Genomic DNA, 23,851 nt, shown 5'->3' on the forward strand with positions numbered 1-23,851 from the left:
TATATATTTTTTCTTCTTATATTTAAAATCTTAAGTAGTATATGCAAGTAACAAAGTAAGCCAGCATATGGTTTGTACAAATTTTACATTATAAGGCAGAGGCCCAAATACAAATCTACAAGTTAGGAGTTAGGAACATAAATTTCACAACCATAGGAGACAGTTATTTTATTCCAAGCATCATCAAGCATTTTTAAAAATTTTTTATTGTGGGCAAAGTGAATTACAAATCTTTCACAGTAAATATTGGGGAAATTAGAAAGAAAATTAGAAAAACCAGAGGAGGTAAGGCATTTGCCTTGCATGCAGAAGGACGGTGGTTCAAATCCCGACATCCCATATGGTTCAACGAGCCTGCCGGGGGCAATTTCTGAGCATAGAGCCAGGATTAGCCCCTGAGCGCTGCTGGGTGTGACCCAAAAACCAACCTTCCTTCCTCCCCCTCCCTCCTTCCTTCCCTCCCTCCCTCCCTCCCTCCCTCCCTCCCTCCCTCTCTCTCCTCCTCTCTCCCTCTCTCCTCTCTCTCTCTCTCTCTCTTTTCTTCTTTCTTTCTTTCTTTCTCTTCTTTCTTTCTATCTTTCTTTCTTTCTTTCTTTCTTTCTTTCTTTCTTTCTTTCTTTCTTTCTTTCTTTCTTTCTTTCTTTCTCTTTCTTTCTTCTTTCCTTTTTTTTTGGTTTTTGGGCCACACCCGGCGGTGCTCAGGGGTGAATCCTGGCTGTCTGCTCAGAAATAGCTCCCGGCAGGCACCGGGGGGGGGGGGGGGCACATATGGGACACCAGGATTCGAACCAGCCACCTTTGGTCCTTGATCGGCTGCTTGCAAGGCAAACGCCGCTGTGCTATCTCTCCAGGCCCTCTTTCTTCTTTCTTTCTTTCTTCTTTCTTTCTTTCTTTCTTTCTTTCTTTCTTTCTTTCTTTCTTTCTTTCTTTCTTTCTTTCTTTCTTTCTTTCTTTCTTTCTTTTTTCTTTCTTTCTTTCTTTCTTTCTTTCTTTCTTTCTTTCCTTTCTTTCTTTCTTTCTTTTCTTTCATTCTTTCTTTCTTCTTTTCTTTCTTTCTTTCTTTCTTTCTTTCTTTCTTTCTTTCTTTCTTTCTTTCTTTTTTCTTCCTTCTTCCTTCCTTCCTTCCTCCCTCCCTCCCTCTTTCTTTCTTTTCTTTCTTTCTTTCTTTCTTTCTTTCTTTCTTTCTTTCTTTCTTTCTTTCTTTCTTTCTTTCTTTCTTTCTTTCTTTCTTTCTTTCTTTCTTTCTTTCTTTCTTTCTTTCTTTCTTTCTTTCTTCTTTCCTTTTTTTTTTGGTTTTTGGGCCACACCCGGCGGTGCTCAGGGGTGAATCCTGGCTGTCTGCTCAGAAATAGCTCCCGGCAGGCACCGGGGGGGGGGGGCACATATGGGACACCAGGATTCGAACCAGCCACCTTTGGTCCTTGATCGGCTGCTTGCAAGGCAAACGCCGCTGTGCTATCTCTCCAGGCCCTCTTTCTTCTTTCTTTCTTTCTTCTTTCTTTCTTTCTTCTTTCTTTCTTTCTTTCTTTCTTTCTTTCTTTCTTTCTTTCTTTCTTTCTTTCTTTCTTTCTTTCTTTCTTTCTTTCTTTCTTTCTTTCTTTCTTTCTTTCTTTCTTTCTTTCTTTCTTTCTTTCTTTCTTTCTTTCTTTCTTTCTTTCTTTCTTTCTTTCTTTCTTTCTTTCTTTCTTTCTTTCTTTCTTTCTTTCTTTTTCTTCTTCCTTCCTTCCTTCCTTCCTCCCTCCCTCCCTCTTTCATTCTTTCTTTCTTTCTTTCTTTCTTTCTTTCTTCCTCTTTCCACTTTTTTCTTCCTTCCTTCTTTCTCTTTCTCTCTTCCTTCCTTCCTATCTTTCTTTCTTTCTTTCTTTCTTTCTTTCTTTCTTTCTTTTTCTTCTTCCTTCCTTCCTTCCTTCCTCCCTCCCTCCCTCTTTCTTTCTTTCTTTCTTTCTTTCTTTCTTTCTTTCTTTCTTTCTTTCTTTCTTTCTTTCTTTCTTTCTTTCTTTCTTTCTTTCTTTCTTTCTTTCTTTCTTTCTCTCTCTCTCTCTCTCCCTCCCTCCCTCCTCCTTCCTTCCTTCTTTCCTTCTTTCCTTCTTTCCTTCTTTCCTTCCTTCCTTCCTTCCTTCCTTCCTTCCTTCCTTCCTTCCTTCCTTCCTTCCTTCCTTCCTTTCCTTCCTTCCTTCCTTCCTTTCCTTCCTTCCTTCCTTCCTTCCTTCCTTCCTTCCTTCCTTCCTTCCTTCCTTCCTTCCTTCCTTCCTTCCTTCCTTCCTTCCTTCCTTCCTTCTTTCCATAGGCACAGTAGATATTGGGGAAATTAGAATGGGAATTCCCATGGCCCAAGAGATACAGGGTTTCTCCACCCTTAAGGCATATGTCATGGGAACAACTACAGGCTCCATAATCACTCATTTACACACCTCAAGGTCTTTTATGGTGCAGGAAACTTTCTGCTCAGATGTGGGTGATGATATCCCGCCTGTAGTTGGTTTTATGATAGGGTGTTTTGTGGATAAGGATACCCTGTGTTGTTGTTGTTGTTGTTTTTATTGAAACCAATGTGAATTACAGGTCTTTCACAGTTGTATTTCAGGCACATAGTGACAGTGAATTAGGGCCATTCCCACCACTATTGTTGACCTCCCTCTTCCATTGGTTCCTGCATACATCCCATACCTCCACCCTTAGCTCCCTGGACTACTAGTGTAACAGGTCCCTTTTGTACATAGCTTGTCTGTCCTTTTCTTATCTTCCTTCCCACTGTGATTTCTTTTGTCTCCGTTCTTCTCCTCCCTAAGCTCTAGGGTCAAGGGTGATCTAGACACACCCCTTTACTACATTACATTTTCCATCCGGTTATTCTATAGGTCACAGGTAAGTGTTATCATCCTGTTTGTCTTTCCTCTTCAGGTTCACTTCACCCAACCTGAGATCTTTTAGTTCCAACCAGGATGCAGCAAATTGAATGGTTTTATTATTTCTTGCTGAGTAGTATTCCATTGTATATATGTACCACACATTTATAATTCATTTCAGGACTGATCCCTGAGCTCAGAACCTAGTGACCCTTGAGCATCATTGAGTGTGACCCCAAAACCAAACCAAAACAAAAAATGAAACCAAAGAAATTCCTGAGAAAGAGGGCTGAACTATGGGGATGGGTGGAATGGTAAAGTCCATAGCCCAAGAGGAGACTTACAGGCCTGCTGATGGAAATCTGCTGAAGCCACTCCATGGCACTTTGGGGTAGTTGGAGGGACAGATTCTGCTGAGACAAGGGGGAAGACAGGACTGAGCTATTCTCTGGCCAGTTTCAGCCAGGCCCAGGAGCTTCGACTTGCTTCTGTCTGCCCAGGAGGGCCGGGATGGTTGACAGAGAAGGTGTGTGATGGAAGGTCCCTGCCCATCTCCTGACTTCCCAACTTCTCCCTGACTGACTCCTCTGTGGTTCCAGATAATTTAGGAAAATAGTTTGCAAATCTCTGTTGAAAATAAATTAACACAGATTTTGAAGCCTGCTAAAAATGCTCCAATCCAGATGGGGTGTGCAAATCTGGTCTTTTCTATTTAGGAAGCTGACAAGCACTACAGCCAAATTATGATAATGAGCACAGATTCTATTTAATGAAAGGGGAAAAAAAATAACCTCCCTTGGATGACTTTTTTTTTTTTTTTTTTTGCTTTTTCAGGAAGCACAAAAACCCAGAAAGACTCAGGTATCGTTTCCACCTGTAGCTAACAGGCAGGGGCAGACCACAGGCCACTCATCTCTTCAGCTTGGTGAGCAGATGTTGCTCAGAGAGCTTGAATTATAGTTAGTGATAGAATCCCTCTTATGGACAACTTGCCATAGTTTGCCTGGTTCCTCTTTAAAGCACTTCCTGTGTTCCAGAGCCACACAGTAGCCTTTAACAGGCAGGAAGTGGGCAGAGAATGGCCTCCAGAACAAGGTGCAGGGTGAGCACAAATTAGGGTTCCTCACCAGAAATAGCACCCAGATCACTGAGTAGTTCAGGCTCCATTTCTTAGTTTTACAAAGCCCTGGTCTGTGATGGTTCCATCTTTCTCCAGAGCAGCAGGATTATGTCCCACCCCTGACACACACACACACACACACACACACACACACACACACACACACACACACACACACACACCAGGAAGACATGAGCATGGACTCTAAGGAGACTCTGGTGTCTCACAGGGGCTAGGAAGCAGGGGTGACCACTGGTCTTTCCTCTCCTGCCCAGTACCAGTTAGACACTTCTCTCTCCATTTGGTCCACTACTTTCCCCTGAGGGGTGTGTGTGTGTGTGTGTGTGTGTGTGTGTGTGTGTGTGTGTGTGTGTGTGTGTGTGAGAGAGAGAGAGAGAGAGAGAGAGACAGAGAGAGAGACAGACAGAGACAGAGAGAGACAGAGAGACAGAGACCGATAGCAGGCAGGTAAGCAGATACATTCTATGATCTACATTTAGGGACAACCAGGGAACCAGAAATATACTACAGGGATCCACCCCAGTTTGATCCCAGATCATTGAAGTGACCCCCAACCACAGAGCCCAAAGCCCTGGGCATTGCTGGGTGTGGTCCACACCCTGTCCCCTGTAAAACATAGTCTCTCCTAGCATAGAGAGAGGTGACAAACTTGACACCGCAGACAGACTTCCTGCTTGTGACTGTTTTTTTCCTTTCAGTTTTTGGGCCACACCAGGCTGTGCTCAGGGATTATTCCTAGCTCTGCACTCAGGGACTACTCCTATAGTGCTCAGGGGACCCCATGGGATGCTGGAGATAAAACATGGATCAGCCAGGTACAAGGCAAGTGCCCTTTCCACTGTCCTATCACTTCAACCCTGGGTCATGACTTTTGGAGACACCTTCCACCCCGATCCAACCAAGCTCTCTGGCTCCACATCCGAAGCTTGGTTTCCTGGCCTGGCCCCCATGAGACATGGGATGTCCTGCAAGGCCCTCAGTCCTCCAGCTAGGAACTCACACTCTAGACTGTCCCTTCTCTCTCTTTTGCAAAACACTGTCCCCAGGGCACACACTAAGACCTTCCATGAGTCTTTCCCATGCATTTCTTCTTAAATCCTTGGTACTTTAAATTCTGAATTGTGTGTGTGTGTGTGTGTGTGTGTGTGTGTGTGTGTGTGTGCGTGTGCGTGCTCAGGGCTTACGCCTTTTCCTGTGCTTAGAGATCACTCTAGGCAGGGTTTGGGGGACCCTAAGTGGTGCTGAGGATCAAATTCGGGTCAGTTGCATGCAAAGCAAGTGCTCGAGGCCCCGTTGCTTAACTTTTTAAATTCTGAAATGTGGAGCCAGTAGCGTGTTTGCCTTGTACATGGCTGCCAGGAATAATTTCTGAGTGCAGAGCCAGGAGTAACCCAAGAGCACCACTGGGTGTGGCACCAAAACAAACAACCCAAATTCTTAAGTGTCTAATGTATAAAAAAGGAATATGGGGCCTGCGAGGTGGTGCTAGAGGTAAGGTGTCTGCCTTGCCAGGGCTAGCCTAGGACAGATCGCGGTTCAATACCCCGGCATCCCGTATGGTCCCTCAAGCCAGGAGCAACTTCTGAGCGCATAGCCAGGAGTAACCTCTGAGAGTCACCGGGTGTGGCCTAAAAACCAAAAAGAATGTGCCTTAGCACATGTAGACTTGAGTCTGGGAAACTCACCAGTGTCCGTGAACCATGATTCTCTGCCTCTGTCCTGGCTGCTCCACCAGGTCCTACTTAGCAGAACATCTGACTGTCCCCGTTGCTTCGGCTCCACTGAGCTGTGACCTGAGAACACCAGGGCCTCTGCCGAGTGTGGTTTCAGACACTGGATAATGCGACCCTCTGCGTTTGTGCGACACTGGCTGGATTCTTGCCATCCACGCTGTAAAGGTCCGCCCTCCTATGGCCCTGCTCTAGCCTCTTACTGGAAAGTTCCAGAACATTTCAGAATAATCTGGCATTTGCCCCCAGGTTGTGTTCTTATACTGATGGTGTTTGTGCGTGAATGATTAAATCTCACAGACATAGAGACTCCTGTCTCTGTTCCTCCGCTGGGCTTGTGGTGGCTGGTCACTGGCTCTACTGCCTCACCCCAGTTTTCTCTGCCAGAAGTTCCTCCCACCAGGACCGTCTGTCCTTATTTTTTAAGTTTTGAGGCCACACCTGGCAATACTCAGGGATTGATCGAACCTGAGTAGGCGGGTGCAAGGCAGATGCCCTCTCTGCTGTGCTATCACTTTGGCCTCAAGTTTCTTTCTTTCTTTCTTTCTTTTTGAACACCTTGATTACATACATGATTGTGTTTGGGTTTCAGTCATGTAAAGAACACCACCCATCACCAGTGCAACATTCCCATCACCAATGTCCCAAATCTCCCTCCTCCCCACCTGAACCCCGCCTGTACTCTAAACAGGCTCTCCATTTCCCTCATACATTCTCAATATTAGGACAGTTCAAAATGTAGTTATTTCTCTAACTAAACTCATCACTCTTTGTGGTGAGCTTCCTGAGGTGAGCTGGAACTTCCAGCTCTTTTCTCTTTTGTGTCTGAAAATTATTATTGCAAGAATGTCTTTCATTTTTCTTAAAACCCATAGATGAGTGAGACCATTCTGCGTTTTTCTCTCTCTCTCTGACATATTTCACTCAGCATAATAGATTCCGTGTACATCCATGTATAGGAGAATTTCATGACTTCATCTCTCCTGACAGCTTCATAATATTCCATTGTGTATATGTACCACAGTTTCTTTAGCCATTCGTCTGTTGAAGGGCATCTTGGTTGTTTCCAGAGTCTTGCTATGGTAAATAGTGCTGCAATGAATATAGGTGTAAGGAAAGGGTTTTTGTATTGTATTTTTGTGTTCCTAGGGTATATTCCTAGGAGTGGTATAGCTGGATTGTATGGTATAGCTCGATTTCCAGTTTTTGGAGGAATCTCCATATCGCTTTCCATAAAGGTTGAACTAGACAGCATTCCCACCAGCAGTGGATAAGAGTTCCTTTCTCTCCACATCCCCGCCAACACTGTTTATTCTCATTCTTTGTGATGTGTGCCATTCTCAGTGGTGTGAGGTGGTATCTCATCGTTGTTTTGATTTGCATCTCCCTGATGATTAGTGATGTGAAGCATTTTTTCATGTGTCTTTTGACCATTTGTATTTCTTCTTTGTCAAAGTGTCTTTTTATTTCTTCTCCCCATTTTTTGATGGGATTAGATGTTTTTTTCTTGTAAAGTTCTGTCAGTGACTTGTATATTTTGGAGATTAGCCCCTTATCTGATGGGTATTGGGTGAATAGTTTCTCACACTCAGTGGGTGGCTCTTGTATCCTGGGCACTATTTCCTTTGAGGTGCAGAAGCTTCTCAGCTTAATATATTCCCATCTGTTAATGTCTGCTTTCACTTGCTTGGAGAGTGCAGTTTCCTCCTTGAAGATGCCTGTAGTCTCAATGTCCTGGAGTGTATTGCCTATGTGTTGTACTATATATCTTATGGTTTTGGGGCTGATATCGAGGTCTTTAATCCATTTGGATTTTACCTTCGTACATGATGTTAGCTGGGGGTCTAAGTTCAATTTTTTGCAAGTGGCTATCCAGTTGTGCCAACACCACTTGTTGAAGAGGCTTTCCTTGCTCCATTTAGGATTTCCTGCTCCTTTATCAAAAATTAGGTGATTGTATGTCTGGGGAACATTTTCTGAGTATTCAAGCCTATTCCACTGATCTGAGGGCCTGTCCTTATTCCAATACCATGCTGTTTTGATAACTATTGCTTTGTAGTAAAGTTTAAAGTTGGGGAAAGTAATTCCTCCTATATTCTTTTTCCCAATGATTGCTTTAGCTATTCTAGGGTGTTTATTGTTCCAAATGAATTTTAAAAGTGCCTGATCCACTTCTTTGAAGAATTTCATGGGTATCTTTAGAGGGATAGCATTAAATCTGTATAATGCCTTGGGGAGTATTGCCATTTTGATGATATTAATCCTGCCAATCCATGAGCAGGGTATGCGTTTCCATTTCCGTGTGTCCTCTCTTATTTCTTGGAGCAGAGTTTTATAGTTTTCTTTGTATAGGTCCTTCACATTTTTAGTCAAGTTGATTCCAAGATATTTGAGTTTGTGTGGCACTATTGTGAATGGGGTTGTTTTCTTAATGTTCATTTCTTCCTTATTACTATTGGTGTATAGAAAGGCCATTGATTTTTGTGTGTTAATTTTGTAGCCTGCCACCTTGCTATATGAGTCTATTGTTTCTAGAAGCTTTTTGGTAGAGTCTTTAGGGTTTTCTAAGTAGAGTATCATGTCATCTGAAAACAGTGAGAGCTTGACTTGTTCCTTTCCTATCTGGATTCCCTTGATATCTTTTTCTTACCTAATCGCTATAGCAAGTAATTCCACTGCTATGTTGAATAGGAGTGGTGAGAGAGGACAGCCTTGTCTTGTGCCAGAATTTAGAGGGAAGGCTTTTAGTTTTTCTCCATTCAGGATAATATTTGCCACTGGCTTGTGGTAGATGGCCTTAACTATATTGAGAAAGGTTTCTTCCATTCCCATCTTGCTGAGAGTTTTGATCAAGAATGGGTGTTGGACCTTATCAAATGCTTTCTCTGCATCTATTGATATGATCATGTGGTTTTTATTTTTCTTGTTGTTGATTATGTATTATGTTGATAGGTTTACGGATGTTAAACCATCCTTGCATTCCTGGGATGAAACCTACTTGATCATAGTGGATGATCTTCTTAATGAGGCATTGAATCCTATTTGCCAGGATTTTGTTGAGGATCTTTGCATCTGCATTCATCAGCAATATTGGTCTGTAATTTTCTTTTTTCATAGCATCTCTGTCTGGTTTAGGTATAAGGGTGATGTTGGCTTCATAAAAGCTAATTGGAAGTGTTTCCGTTTGTTCAATTTCATGAAAGAGTCTTGCCAGGGTTGGTAGTAGTTCCTCTTGGAAAGTTTGAAAGAATTCATTAGTGAATCCATCTGGGCCTGGGCTTTTGTTTTTGGGCAGACATTTGATTACCATTTTAATTTCATCAATGGTGATGGGAGTGTTTAGATATGCTACATCCTCTTCCTTCAACCGTGGAAGATTATAAGAGTCCAAGAATTTATCCATTTCTTCCAGGTTCTCATTTTTAGTGGCGTAGAGTTTCTCAAAGTAGTTTCTGATTACCCTTTGAATCTCTGTCATATCAGTAGTGATCTCTCCTTTTTCATTCCTAATACGAGTTATCAAGTTTCTCTCTCTCTCTCTCTCTCTCTCTCTCTCTCTCTCTTTCTTTGTTAGGTTTGCCAATGGTCTATCAATCTTGTTTATTTTTTCAAAGAACCAACTTCTCCTTTCATTGATCTTTTGGATTGTTTTTTGGGTTTCCACTTCGTTGATTTCTGCTCTCAGCTTTGTTATTTCCTTCTGTCTCCCTATTTTTGGGTCCTTTTGTTGAGCACTTTCTAGTTCTATTAGCTGTGTCATTAAGCTACTCAGGTAAGCTCCTTCTTCCTTCCTGATGTGTGCTTGCAAAGCTATAAATTTTCCTCTCAGTACTGCTTTTGCTGTGTCCCATAAGTTCTGATAGTTTGTGTCTTTATTGTCATTTGTTTCCAGGAACCTTTTGATTTCCTCCTTGATTTCATCTTGGACCCACTGGTTATTGAGTATGAGGCTATTTAACTTCCAGGTGTTAAAGTTTTTTTTTCTGAGTCCCTTTGGAATTCACAAATAATTCCATAGCCTTGTGGTCAGTGAAGGTAGTCTGCAAAATTTCTATCCTCTTGATATTATGGAGGTATGTTTTATGTGCTAGTATGTAGTCTATCCTGGAGAATGTCCCATGTACATTGGAGAAGAATGTGTATCCAGGTTTCTGGGGTTGGAGTGTCCTATATATATCCACTAGGCCTCTTTCTTCCATTTCTCTCCTCAGGTCTAGTATATTCTTGTTGGTTTTCAGTCTGGTTGACCTATCCAGTGTTGACAAAGCCGTGTTGAGGTCCCCCACAATTATTGTGTTGTTATTGACATTATTTTTCAGATTTGTCAACAGTTGTATTAAATATTTTGCTGGCCCCTCATTCGGTGCATATATGTTTAGGAGAGTTATTTCTTCCTGCTCTACATACCCCTTGATAATATAAAATGTCCATATTTGTCCCTTACAACCTTCCTGAGTATAAAGTTTGCATTATCTGATATTAGTATGGCCACTCCAGCTTTTTTGTGGGTGTTGTTTGCTTGGATAATTTTTCCCCAGCCTTTTATTTTGAGTCTATGCTTGTTCTGACTATTCAGGTGCGTTTCTTGTAGGCAGCAGAAGGTTGGATTGAGTTTTTTGATCCATTTAGCCACTCTGTGTCTCTTAACTGGTGCTTTTAGTTCATTGATGTTGAGAGAAAGAATTGTCCTGGGATTTAATGCCATCTTTATATCAAAATTTGGTGTGTCTTTTGGTTAGTCTTGTCTTAGATTAGGTCTTTCAGTTTTTCTCTTAAATCTCGTTTTGAGTCTGTAAAGTTTCTGAGCTGTTTTTTGTCTGTGAAACCCTGTATTCTTCCGTCAAACTGGAAAGTGAGTTTTGCTGGGTACAGTATTCTAGGTGAAGCATTCATTTCATTCAGTCTTGTCACAATATCCTACCACTGCTTTCTGGCATTGAGTGTTTCTGGTGACAGGTCTGCTGTAAATCTCAAGGATTCTTGCTTGAATGTAATTTCCCCTTTTGATCTTGCTGTTTTCAGAATTCTGTCTCTATCTGTGGGATTTGTAATTGTGACTAGGATGTGTCTTGGGGTGGTTTTTCTGGGGTCTCTTTTGGTTGGTACTCTTTGAACATGCAGGATTTGATCACATATATTCTTTAGCTCTGGAAGTTTTTCTTTAATGATGTTCTTGACCGTTGATTCTTCCTGGAAATTTTCTTCCTGGGTCTCTGGGACTCCAATGATTCTTAAGTTGTTTCTGTTGATCTTTTTTTTTGTTTTGTTTTTTTTTTTTTTTTTTTGGTTTTTGGGTCACACCCGGCAGTGCTCAGGGGTTACTCCTGGCTGTCTGCTCAGAAATAGCTCCTGGCAGGCACGGGGGACCATATGGGACACCGGGATTCGAACCAACCACCTTTGGTCCTGAATCGGCTGCTTGCAAGGCAAACGCCGCTGTGCTATCTCTCCGGGCCCTGTTTCTGTTGATCTTATCATAGACTTCTATTTTCATCTGTTCCCATTCTTTGACTAATTTTTCCATTGTCTGTTCATTTGCTTTAAGTTTTTTTTTCCAATCTCTCCTGCTGTATGGTATTGTTATGTATCTCATCTTCCACAGCACCAAGTCTATTCTCAGCTTCTGATACCCTGTCCCAGAGCTTATCCATTTTGTCATTCACTTCGTTTACTGAGTTTTTCAGGCCTGTTAGTTGACATGTTATTTCAGTTTGGAGTTTTCTGATTTCTGTCTTCATATTTTCTTGGTTCTTATTAGTGTTCCGTTCAACTCGATCCATGGTTTCTTTGAGTTCGTTGAGCATCTTCCATATTGCTAGTCTAAAGTCCTTATCTGAGAGGTTGATTAGTTGGTTGGTCATTATCTGGTCATCAGAATTGTCATCTTCATTCTCTATGTCTGATGCTGGCCTGCGTTGTTTCCCCATTGTCACACTTGTATTGTGGGTTTTTCTACGTGTTGTGGTGGTATTCATTGGCTATATGATGCAGGCAGCACACTCCTCTGGCTCCGCCCTTTCTGGATGGGCTGACTTGCCTCTAAGGGAGAGGAGTCCTCCGTGGATGAAGCCTCACACAGGATCAAATCTTAGGCCCGAGCACGCAGCAGAGAAGACAGTCTGGAGAGAAATGCTTGCTTCTGTGATCCAGCACAGTTCTTAGTGTGATTTTTTTCTTCTTGTTGCAATGGTGTTCTTTTCTTAGAAAGAGCACATGGCCGCGTAGTGAAGCGGAGCCAAAGTGCTCTGCTAGAGCCTCTTTTCGGCCCACTCCCAAGAGGTTCATGCAACAGGATAGTAGACAGACACACACAGGCAGCACTCACAGTTTTTCACAGTCGGGCCCCACTGGGCAGGTGTAGTTTTCACTCGCTCGCTGGGCAGCTTCAGAATGCAGTATTTTTGGGGTTCACTTCCCAGGGCTCTGAGGAGAGCTTCAAGAATTCAGGAAAGACAGAAAAGCACAGGACAGGGCTCCGTTCAGGTCCTCAGTTTCCTCAGAAGAAGCACAGCAGTGCGGAAACTCTGCAGGTAGAACAATCAGCACTCTGCCTTGCAACCCCCACAGCCAGTCATTTCTTACTCACTCACTTGCTCGCTGGGTAGCTTCAGAATGTAGTTATTTTGGGGTTCGCTTCCCAGGGCTCTGAGGAGAGCTTCAAGAATTCAGGAAAGACAGAGAAGCACAGGACAGGGCTCCCTTCAGGTCCTCAGTTTTCTCAGAAGAAGCACAGTAGGGCGAAGACTCTGTAGGTAGAGCAATCAGCACTCTGCCTGGCAACCCCCACAGCCAGCCATTTCTTCTTTTTTTTTAAATTTGTTTGTTTGTTTGTTTGTGTGTCACACCCGGCAGTGCTCAGGGGTTACTCCTGGCTCTATGCTCAGAAATCGCTCCTGGCAGGCTTGAGAGACCATATGGGATGCCAGAATTCAAACCACCATCTTTCTGCATGCAAGATCAATGCCCTACCTCCATGCTATCTCTCTGGCCCAGGCCCCAAGTTTTTGTCCTTTATTGTGATCTTAGAACAAAAATGTTCTAAAAAGCTTGAAGACATTTTCAAGCTTTTTAGATTTATTTCCCCTCCAGTCTGGTATGGGTTATTGATTTTTTATGTGATATTAATTCCTGTTTTCCCATGGGGTGGTCTTTTGGCATGTTTTCCTGCATTTCTAGGAAACATTCCTACAATTTTCAGCAAATGCTTTCTCTCTATTCCAGGACCTCCCTGCCCCTTAGCTTTGACTAAGTTTCTTTAAAAGCTGAACCCTCAGGGGAGCTGGTGTTTAGCTCAGGTCCTAAGTGGCTTGTTTAGACTCTCTGCTGTGGCCTATCATGGGATGTGTCCAGACACCTTGAAATAGCAGAACTACCAATCTCCAAGCTGAGCTGTGAGGTGGCGATGTGAGGTGGCCAGCCTGCCATGAGTAGAGGCTGTGGCTGCTCATTTGGGACTGTTTGTCTGACCCCCAACTACCCACCCCGGAAGTGGGGGTGTTCCACTGGGAAGTGAGGCATAAGCCTTTTGAGGGTACTGCTATGGGGATGGGCAGCACTCACCAAACCTTGCAAGAATGACAGCGAAGGAATAAATTCGAGAGCCGGGTGGGCTCCAAGGTGGGGTTCCAGGGCTTGGGCCAGGACTACCCCCACCATGTCCCAAGCACAATCTATACAGTTTCCACAGGCTATTTGGGGGTCCAGAGCAGGGGGCATGTCTGCCTGTGCCCAGAAACTGTAGGAATGGACCAAGGGGTCAGCGAAGCAGGATTGTCTGGAGACTAATGATGATCGTTGAACAGATCATCAGATATTTTACAGGACACGTCACACAGTGGCTCTGTGAAGGCAGCTCCAATGAGGTGGGGACAGACAGGCAACTTGAGAGTTCATCACAGACACATTTTGCTAAAAAACAAACAAACAAAAATTAAACAGCTCCCGTAGGGTGTTTGCCTTGCATGTAGCCAACCCGAGTTTGAGCCTTGACAAATTACATAATGGCCCCAACCCACACCAGGAATGATCCATGAGCTAGCTCAGAGCCAGAAGTCAGCCCTGAGCATGGCCTGGTATGGACCCCCAAAACAAAAATGAAACAAGACAAAACAAAACAAAACAGAAATAGCCACAGCATCTAAGACCAAGCGAAGTGGCTAGAAGATTTCAGCATGCTCTGTTGATTTATAGCTGTTGCTAGGTAACGGAATACACTAGGCCGATGTGACTCGAAAGCCTGTCTCCCACACAGGTCACAGTGACAGGGAGAGATGGTCATTAATGGGAAGAAAGCAATAGAAGCATCCCAGGATACTGGGTACTGAGTTAGCGCAAAGCCTGGGTTCCCATGTGAGATGGGGCGCTGAGGAGGCCCCTGGGAGCCTGGATGCGGGGTCACTGCAGCTCCCTCTGAAGTGGGTCAGCCTGCAGGTCTTCTTGAGCCTCAAGCAAATTGATTAGTGTCCAGCCCTTGGACAACAGCCTGCTGGGGCAGGGATGAATCGTGTGGTCCTCACCCACCAGGCCATTGGCTGCCTTGGGCAGTATAGACGAATCTGGCACATTGAGAGGGGGATGGGACTGGTGTCTGCAGCGTCCCCTCAGGGTTCAAGATAGACCGGATGAGAGTCCGTCCAGTCCCCTATCTACCATTGGGAAAGTGGCATTCAAGTGGGGGAGGTAGCCTGGAAGGCCCCCCCCCCCACATAGCATGACCAGCACCTGTGTGAAGGCAGGAGGGAAGCAGGTGCCCGGGCCAGGAAGGGGTGCCTGGAAGGGGTTGGGAGATCCCTCTGGGCTCACCAGGACAGAGACTTGGAGCCTTGTCAAAGGAACAAGGGACTGAGCCATGCACAGAACCGAACCAAAGGCAAAAGGGGCAGTCTGGGGACAGTCCTGCAGGGGAAGCCATTGTAATGGGCAAGGGAGGATGAGGAGGATGAAGGGTGCAGGGGTGGAGGGCCCCCAGGCAGCTGGAACACTTTGGGTGGCAAAGGCAAGATTGGAGACTTGGCAGGAGGGGACAGAGTTCCTGGGTTGTGTGCAGTGCTGTGTGTGACCCAAGTGCCCCTGAGGTGGGAGGGGGACACTATCCCTGGCAGCTGTGTGAGTCCAAGAACCCCTAAGAGGAGAGTGGGTCACTGGCGAGATCATGAGGGTCAGAGACAGGCCAGCACAGCTGTATCTCTTGGGGCTCAGTCCCTGCCGCTCCCTCTCTGCGGCTCTGGGAGCTTGGCTGTGAGCCCTGGGAAAAGCACCTCCTGTCTCTGACCCTCGTTTCCTTCCCATCTCCCAGGGTCAGGCAAGGAAGCCCTTCCCAGGACTGTGGGTTCCCCAACAGGAGATGTCACAGCACACCACACCTGCTGCCCAGGCTGGGGCTCTCTGGGGAACCTCCTCACCTAGCCCCATTCCCTTGGAGCTCCTTGAGCCCCTGTTTGCTCCGTAAACACATGGTGTAGGGGTGAAGGGGTCTCCCCTTGGACCCACAACCTCCCACACAGCTTGCTGGGCTGGTTAATGGCAGTGTGTGTGGGGGGGGACCCAGCTCCAGGCTCTTCTCCCACCACTCAGGCACTGTGAGTGTTCATGTGCACTGGTTCCACTGGGCACTTTGAGGTTGGGTGGGGGGTGGCACCCAGCAATGCAGAGAGAAGAGAAGGAGCTGAACAAAGGGAGAACCTTGGAGAGGAGGAAGGGAGGAGACAAGAGAAGGGGGAAAGGAGTGAGACAAGGGGGAAAGGAGTGAGACAAGGAGGAGGAAGGGAGGAAGGAAAGGAGGGAGAAGAGGAGGGAGAGGAGGAAGGGAATGAAGGAGAGGAGAAGGGCTGTGACTCACAGGCCTTGTGCTACTAAAATGAAGAGAATCCCAGATAATCTCTGTCTTGACAAGCTCTTGCTCTCTCCTTGACTCTTTCTCTCTCCCTCTCTTTCTCCATCTCCCTCTCTCTTCTATCTCTCTCCCTCTCTGTTCCTTTCTCTTTATTCTTTTCTTCTCCCTCACTCTGTCTTTCTCTGTCACTTTCTCTCTACCTCTCTGTCTCTCTCCCTCTTAAGAATGCTGAGCTCATAAAGGTTGGACTAGATGACATTCCCACCAGCAGTGAATAAGATTTCCTCTTTCTCCACATCCCCTCCAGTACTACTTGTTCTCATTCTTTGTGATGTGCACCAATGTGATGTGGCGTGAGATGGTATCTCATCGTTGTTTTGATTTGCATCTCCCTGATGATTAGTGATGTGGACATTTTTTATGTGCCTTTTGGCCATTTTTATTTCTTCTTTGACAAAGTGTTCATTTCTTCTCCCCAGTTTTTTGGGGGGGATCACACCCAGCAGTGCTCAGGGGTTACTTCTGATTCTAAGCTCAGAAATCGCTCCTCTCAGGCTTGGAGGACCGGATTCAAACCACCGTCCTGCATGCAAGGCAAACGCCCCACCACAGTGCTATCTCTTTGGCCCCTTTCTCTCCATTTTTGATGGAATTAGATATTCTTTTCTTGTAAAGTTCCATCAGTGCCTCGTATATTTTGGATATTAGCCCCTTATTTGATGGGTATTGGGTGAATAGTTTCTCCCACTCTGTGGGTGGCTCTTGTATCCTGGACACTATTTCTTTTGAGGTATAGAAGCTTCTCAGCTTAATATATTCCCATCTGTTTATCTCTGCTTCCACTTTTTGGAGAGTGATGTTTCCTCCTTAAAGATGCCTTTAGTCTCAATGTCATGGAGTGTTTTACCTACATGTAGATCTATATAACTTATGGTTTCAGGTCTGATACCAAGGTCTTTAATCCATTTGGATTTTACCTTCGTATATGGTGTTATATATGGGTATGGTGTATATGTGGGTCTGAGTTTGCTTTTTTGCAAGTGGCTAATCCTTTGTGCCAACACCACTTGTTCAAGAGGCTTTCCTTGCTCCATTTAGGACTTCTTGCTCCTTTATCAAAAATTAGGTGACTGTATGTCTGGGGAACATTCTCTGAGTACTCAAGCCTATTCCACTGATCTGAGGGTCTGTCTGTATTCCAATATCATGCTGTTCTGACAACTATTGCTTTGTAATACAGTTTAAAGTTGGGGAAAGTAATGCCTCCCATATTCTTTTCCCCAAGGATTGCTTTAGCTACTTGAAGGTGTTTATTGTTCCAAATAAATTTCATAAGTGTTTGATCCACTTCTTTGAAGAATGTCATGGGTATCTTTAGAGGGATCGCATTAAATCTATACAATGCTTTGGGGAGTATTGTCATTTAATGATGTTAATCCTGCCAATCCATGAGCAGTGCAGTGTTTCCATTTCCATGTGCATCTCTTATTTCTTGGAGCAGGATTTTATAGTTTTCTTTGAATAGGTCCTTCACGTCTTTGGTCAAGTTGACTCCAAGATATTTGAGTTTGTGTGACACTAATGTGAATGGGGTTGTTTTCTTAATGTCCATTTCTTCCCTATCATTATTGGTGTATAAAAAAGCTATTGACTTTTGTGTGTTAATTTTATAGCCTGTCACATTGCTATATGAAACTATTGTTTCTAGAAGCTTTTTGGTAGAATCTTTAGGGTTTTCTAAGTATAGTATCATGTCATCTGCAAATAGTGAAAGCTTAACTTCTTCCTTTCCTATTTGGATTCCCTTGATATCCTTTTTTGTGTGTGTGTGTGTGTGGTTTTTGGGTCACACCCAGCAGTGCTCAGGGGTTATTCCTGGCTCCATGCTCAGAAATTGCTCCTGGCAGGCACGGGGGACCATATGGGACGCCAGGATTTGAACTGATGACCTTCTGTATGAAAGGCAAACGCCTTACCTCCATGCTATCTCTCTGGCCCTTGATATCCTTTTCTTGCCTAATCAGCCTTTATGGAAAGCAGTATGGAGATCCCTCCAAAAACTAGAAATTTAGCTTCCATATGATCCAGCTATACCAGTCCTAGGGATATATCCTAGGAACACAAAAATACAATACAAAAATCTCTTCCTCACACCTATATTCATTGCAGCACTATTTACAATAGCCAGGCTCTGGAAACAACCAAGATGCCCTTCAACAGATGAACAGCTAAAGAAACTGTGGTACATATACACAATGGAATATTATGCAGCTGTCAGGAGAGATGAAGTCATGAAATTTTCCTATACATGGATGTACATGGAATCTATTATGCTGAGTGAAATAAGCCAGAGGAAGAGAGATAGATGCAAAATAGTCTCGCTCATCTATGGGATTTAAGAAAAAGAAGACATTTTTGCAGTAATTCTCAGAGACAAGAGAGGAGAACTGGAAGGTGCAGCTCTTGACATGAAGCGCACCACAGAGTGATGAGTGCAGTTAGAGAAATAACTACATTGAGAACTAACATAAAAAAAGTGAATGAATGAGGGAAGTAGAAAGCCTGTCTCGAGTATAGGTGGGGATGTGGTGGGGAAGAGGGAGATTTGGGACATTGGGATGGGAATGTTGTATTGGTGAAAGGGGGTGCTCTTTACATGGCTGAAACCCAACTACAATTATATTTGTAATCAAGGTGTTTAAATAAAGATATTAATGAAAAAAACAAAGAATGCCGTGCCAAGCTCAGAGAGGGGGATCAACCATCCAGGGGCCCTGCCAATGCCTTGTGCCATCAACCAGGACTGTGGTTCCGATGTGCACTGAGTATCCAGAGCATGTCATATGCCCGTCGGCTCCTTCAAGCCCATGGCCACCCAAGCCACACTTCAGGCAGCCCCATTTCTCCTTCAGTTCAGGATGGTGAAGTGCTGTGAGGACTCAGAGAGCACCTGCCGTGTTCTGAAGAGATCAAGGAAGGATCCGTGAAAGAGGTTTCCTGCATGAACAGGGAAGGACCCATAAGATCAGGGAGCACCATCTTCCTGAAGTAGGAGGAGAGTGATTAGTTCCCTGAAGCCCCCCACAGAAGAAATAAATAAACCCTGTGCCGCGCTGCTCTGGCACCAGGAGACTTGGAGGTCTTTGTCCAGTTGAGTGGCCAGGCCCAGGTGGGAAGTGAGGATGTGGAGGCCCGGCCCAGCCAGCCCTGGGGGAGAGCTGGGGGGAGGAGGGCAGGCAGGAAGGTGCCCTTTGCCTCTGTGCTGTGCATCATTGATCATGGGGGCGCAGGGAGAGGCAAGGTTGCAGCTCTCTCTCCGAGGCTGCAGATCCATGAGGCTTAATTGCCTGTTCTAGAATTTCCCCAGGGCCTGCCCTGAGAGGGATTAGCCCTGGTCTGGCCTGGCTCATTCGTGCTACAGAAATAGGGTGTCACTCATTTCTCCTCCGGGTGAAGTTTGGAAACCTGACGGGATTAGAGATTAATCCCACTACCCCAGGGAAACTCCTGCCTCCCAGGGAATGCAAAGTGACTTCTGTTTTCCTAGCCCAGCTAATCTGCACTGGGGCCTTAGAGTGTAAGAGGAGAGAACCTGTAACTTGGGGGTACCCCCCCCCCAACCTCTGGCCTTTCATGCAGAGACGAGTGCCTTTCATTTGCAGAGAGACAACCAGGCCACATAAGAATGGCACATATAATGAAGAGACAGATGGAGAAACAGTTTTTCAAAATTAAAAAATGTTTTGCCAAAAGTGAGGCTGGAGTGACAGTGTAGGGTCTAAGCACTTGCCTTATATCTGTACCCCCAAGCCCTGTGGTGGTGGGGTGATTGTCAGAGACCAGAAGCAAGTCCTGAGCACCACCCCATAAACTTTTTTGTTAGTCTTAGGCCATACTCATCAATAGTCGTGGGTTCAGTTCCTGACATCCCATATGGTTCTCTCATGAACCTCTAGAAGTGATATCTGAGTGAAGGGAGCCAGGAGTCAGCCCTGAGCACTGCGGTTTGTGACTCAAAAACTTAAGGAAAAAAAAGGAATTAAAGATAAGACGAGGACTCAGAGTCAAAAGGTCAAATGAAGACAATAATAATAGTGGTCTCAGGGGCCAGGAAAATAGTACAGTGGGTAAGGCCCCGAGCCTGTTAGGAATGATTCCTGCATGCAGAGCCACTCTTAAATGTGGTCCAAAAACAAACATAAAAAACTCAATAATGTCAACCTCACAGAGCAGTTGGAGAGACTTAGAATGTGAAGTAGAACCAATAGTACCCAGCATTTACAAAGATGACAATGTTTTCCATAGTGTGGGGAATAAAATTAAGCATTTTTTTTAAGAATGTGAACAACAACAACAAAAACCATTCAGATAAATCTAGAGCTAGACAATGTCCATAGATGGTGCAATTTAATCGTCTCAGAAAGAATTTTGCTCCCTGTTTATTTATTTGGAGTTATAAAGAAAATCCCGAAAGAATTTGTCATGATTCTGAAAATAAAGAAAATATTTACAGAGAAAAGCAAAGATTAAAGATGGCTTTGAAGAAAACAAAGAATGACATTTAATCCTCTAGACATTGACTTAATACAAACATATACATACATACATACATACATACATACATACATACATACATACATACCGTCTGAGACAGGCCAGGACTGTAAAAAGACAAATAAAATGTAAATCCAGGAATAGTCCCAGAAGGAGAAGGGTGTTATACATCAATGGGAGGGTAGAGTGTTCAATGACTATGTAACTATTAGGCCTTTTCTGTAAAAAAAAAAAACTTCTCATCTCATCCCAAAACAATATGCTTCTGCTACGCCTGACTAAATGTAAAATAAGGAAGAAGAGAAATATTTTTTGTGTGGTTTTTGGGTCACACCCGGCAGTGCTCAGGGGTTACTCCTGGCTTCATGCTCAGAAATTGCTCCTGGCAGGCACGGGGGATCATATGGGACGCCGGGATTCAAACCAATGACCTTCTGCATGAAAGGCAAACGCCTTACCTCCATGCTATCTCTCCGGCCCCAGAAGAGAAATATTTATTAAAGAAGTTTAAAGGCAGAATACTTAAAGTAGAATAAACTTCCCTGTAGTCATTAGGAAGAGCAGCAGAAAGAAAGCAGAAAAGGAAACAACAAAGTAGAGGAGAGAGCTTGGAGCACACAGGGGCTTGGCAGATAGAGGAAAATGAGATTCAGACCAGAAAAGATCCCTTTGACCTCATCTCTGTAGGCTGAGGGAGGAGCAGCCAGTGTCAGGAAGAGGCTGGACCAAGGGAAAGATTCTCAACTCAGAGTATCAAATTACACAGCTGTCACAAAAGCAGCTCAGGCATCATGCATGAACATTATTCCAACAAAAACCAACAACATCAGATACTGTTGTGGGGGAAAGGCCACCCCTTGGCCTGGCAATGTCTTGAGGTTCGACAAAACACCATCACTGTTAGGCCCAGCCTCTGGGGGTCATCCTGGGGTACCTTTCCATGTGGCATGAGTAACTAGCACACAGGATGCCACTTCTAAAAGGATGAGGGACAACAGCTGGGTGAGTGGAAAGGGTGGAGAAATAATGAATGAATTGTCGTCAGGGATATATACAACATACCGTCTGGGTGGGGAGGTCTGGATTTGAGACAGAGGTGGATTTGGAGGATGAGTGCAAATTCTTTAGCATCTCCAAATTTGACGTCTCCACCATGACATTGGATTAGTCAGGAAGAGACACAGACTACCAGATCTTTAGAGAAGATGCTTGGAGAAGATTCCTGAAAACCATGGATCATTTCCTTCCATTAGGTAACCAATTGAGACACTGGAAAAGAAATAATATGTGAGAAATTGAACAACATGGAAGAATCCATAGGATAAGATGAAAAGGTATTTTTTCATGACATGAAATGTCATGCATGGATATACGTTAACAAAGGTGTCAGGAAAACAAATGCTGGGATAGAGTTTGCTTATGGAAGGAGAAAAGGGAAAATTAGAGCTCAAGGGATATACAAAAGGGCTACAGAGATAATATATAGGTAAGGAGTTTGCTTGACCAGGGCCCCCTAAACTTTATCAGGAACAATCCCTGAGTGCAGAACCAGGAGCAAGTCCTGAATGCTACTGGTGTGCTCTCCAAACAAACAAACAATAATAACCTACCTAACAAAGGCTTCAGAAGATCTGAAGCAAATATGTCAGTGTGTAGATATTGATTTCTTTATGAACTAATGAAGGTAGAGAGTTGGAGTGATACACTCCAGTCCACTAATCTGAAAGATGCCATTAAAATACACACAAGAGAAAACTGATTAAAACAAGAGGGATTGGGGCCGGGCGGTGGTGCTAAAGGTAAGGTGCCTGCCGGTAAGGTGCCTGCCTTGCCTGCGCTAGCCTTGGACAGACCGCGGTTCGATCCCCCGGTGTCCCATATGGTCCCCCAAGCCAGGAGCAACTTCTGAGCACATAGCCAGGAGTAACCCCTGAGCGTTACCAGGTGTGGCCCAAAAAAAAAAAAAAACAAAAAAAAAAAAACAAGAGGGATGGAACAAAACTGTTAGAACCATAAAGAAAGATTCTATCCTAGGCTTCATCCTATGACCTGTGCAAATACCAAGATCTCTAGTTACAGAGGCCTGATTTTATCATCCACAGCTGAGCAGAAAGTTTCCTAGCACCATAAGAAGACCTTGGGGTGTGCACAAAAGCACCGAGGGGAGAGTAAATGATCATGTAAGGAGTCCATAGTTAATCCCATGACAGTATAATTCAGGAGTGGAGAAACCCTGTATCTCCTAGGCCAAGGGTATTCCCTCTATAATATCCCCAATAGTTACTGTGCCTATGCAGGGGAAAAAAGAAAAAAAGCACAAAATAATCATTTTTCCACATATTTATTTATTGATTGATCTATTTTTTGACATTTTTATTTTGGTGTAGATATTGAAGTTGATGTGTCCAATTTTATTTTATTTTATCTTATCTTTCTCTTTCTTTTTGCACTCTGGCATGATTTAATTTCAGAACCGAGACTATTGTGTGGTGCTTGTCTTTATTGTTGTAGTGCTCACTCGATATTTAATTTGATATTTCTTTCTGTATTGTTGTGGTGTTTCAATTACCTTTTTCATGTCCTCTCTCAAACTGAGGTTGAAAGCCTCTAGAAGGACTCCGCCCATTTTCAGCGTATTTGACTTCTTTTATTTATTTATTTATTTATTTTTATTTTTATTTATTTATTTTTTTTTTGGTTTTTGGGCCACACCCGGTAACGCTCAGGAGTTACTCCTGGCTATGCGCTCAGAAGTTGCTCCTGGCTTGGGGGACCATATGGGACACCGGGGGATCGAACCGCGGTCCGTCCAAGGCTACCGCAGGCAAGGCAGGCGCACCTTACCTTTAGCGCCACCGCCCGGCCCCGTATTTATTTTTATTTTGTACCCCATTCTATTGCTTTTTTTTCCTTCAAAAAACCCCACATAACTCGATTTATCTAGCTCTGCCTCTTAAATAGAGGGGGAAACAAGGGAGGGTACCAGGACCAAACAGATATATGATCGCTAATAGTAAGCTAGACAAAGAGGGGACCACCTACTCTAGCAGCCCGGGGTGGGGGGGGATGGTGGGGTATATGGGTTACAGAAAGGGAATTGGGATGGGGAGGACAAATTTGGTGATGGGTATTCCCCTAATTCAATGTTAATATGTACCTAAAATACTACTGTGAAAGATATGTAAGCCATTATGATAAAAATAAAAATTAAAAAAAAGAAGACCTTGGGGTGTGAAAATGAGCATGTATGGAGACTGTAGTTATTCCCATGACAATATGCCTCAAGGGCTGAGAAACACTGTATCTTTTAGGTCAAGGAATTCCCTTTCTAATCTTCCCATATTTATTGTGCTTATGCAAAAAAAAAAAAGCACTTTTTTTTTCCTTTTTATTTCGGGCTCATGGTTATTGTTTGGTGTTGTCTATATTGCTGTGGTGCTTTTCTTTTTATTTTTGTTTGTTTGTTTTTGTTTTTTGTCATGTAGTTTTAATTTTTTTTTCTTGTTTGTCTGTTTTTTTGTATTTGTTATGTTTTTCTTCCTTTTTCCCTTTCTTCTCTTAAATTAATATTTATAACCTCTAGATGGTTTGTTTTTTTCTTTTTCTTTTTCTTTTTTTTCCCTTCAAACAGAATCACATAACTTGAATCATTTTTGCTCTGCCTCATAAATTGAGGGGGAAAAATGGATGGTACCAAGACCAAACAGTCTTATGAACATTGAGTAGAAATTAAAAAAATGATCAGAGT

At 43.8% G+C, this 23,851-nt stretch overlaps 1 protein-coding gene across 1 annotated transcript in view; it reads left to right on the plus strand.

Annotated features, from left to right (window-relative positions):
- LOC126020187 (epididymis-specific alpha-mannosidase-like) overlaps positions 1–15,122 on the plus strand; it is an 87,229-nt gene extending 72,107 nt beyond the window's left edge. Inside the window, 1 exon segment of the mRNA XM_049781649.1 lies at positions 15,013–15,122. Coding sequence (XP_049637606.1) covers positions 15,013–15,122 — 110 coding nt within the window.
- Positions 15,123–23,851: the final 8,729 nt, after the last annotated feature.

The sequence above is a fragment of the Suncus etruscus genome, chromosome 10 (genome assembly GCF_024139225.1).
Source record: "Suncus etruscus isolate mSunEtr1 chromosome 10, mSunEtr1.pri.cur, whole genome shotgun sequence".
Taxonomy (NCBI): domain Eukaryota; kingdom Metazoa; phylum Chordata; class Mammalia; order Eulipotyphla; family Soricidae; genus Suncus; species Suncus etruscus.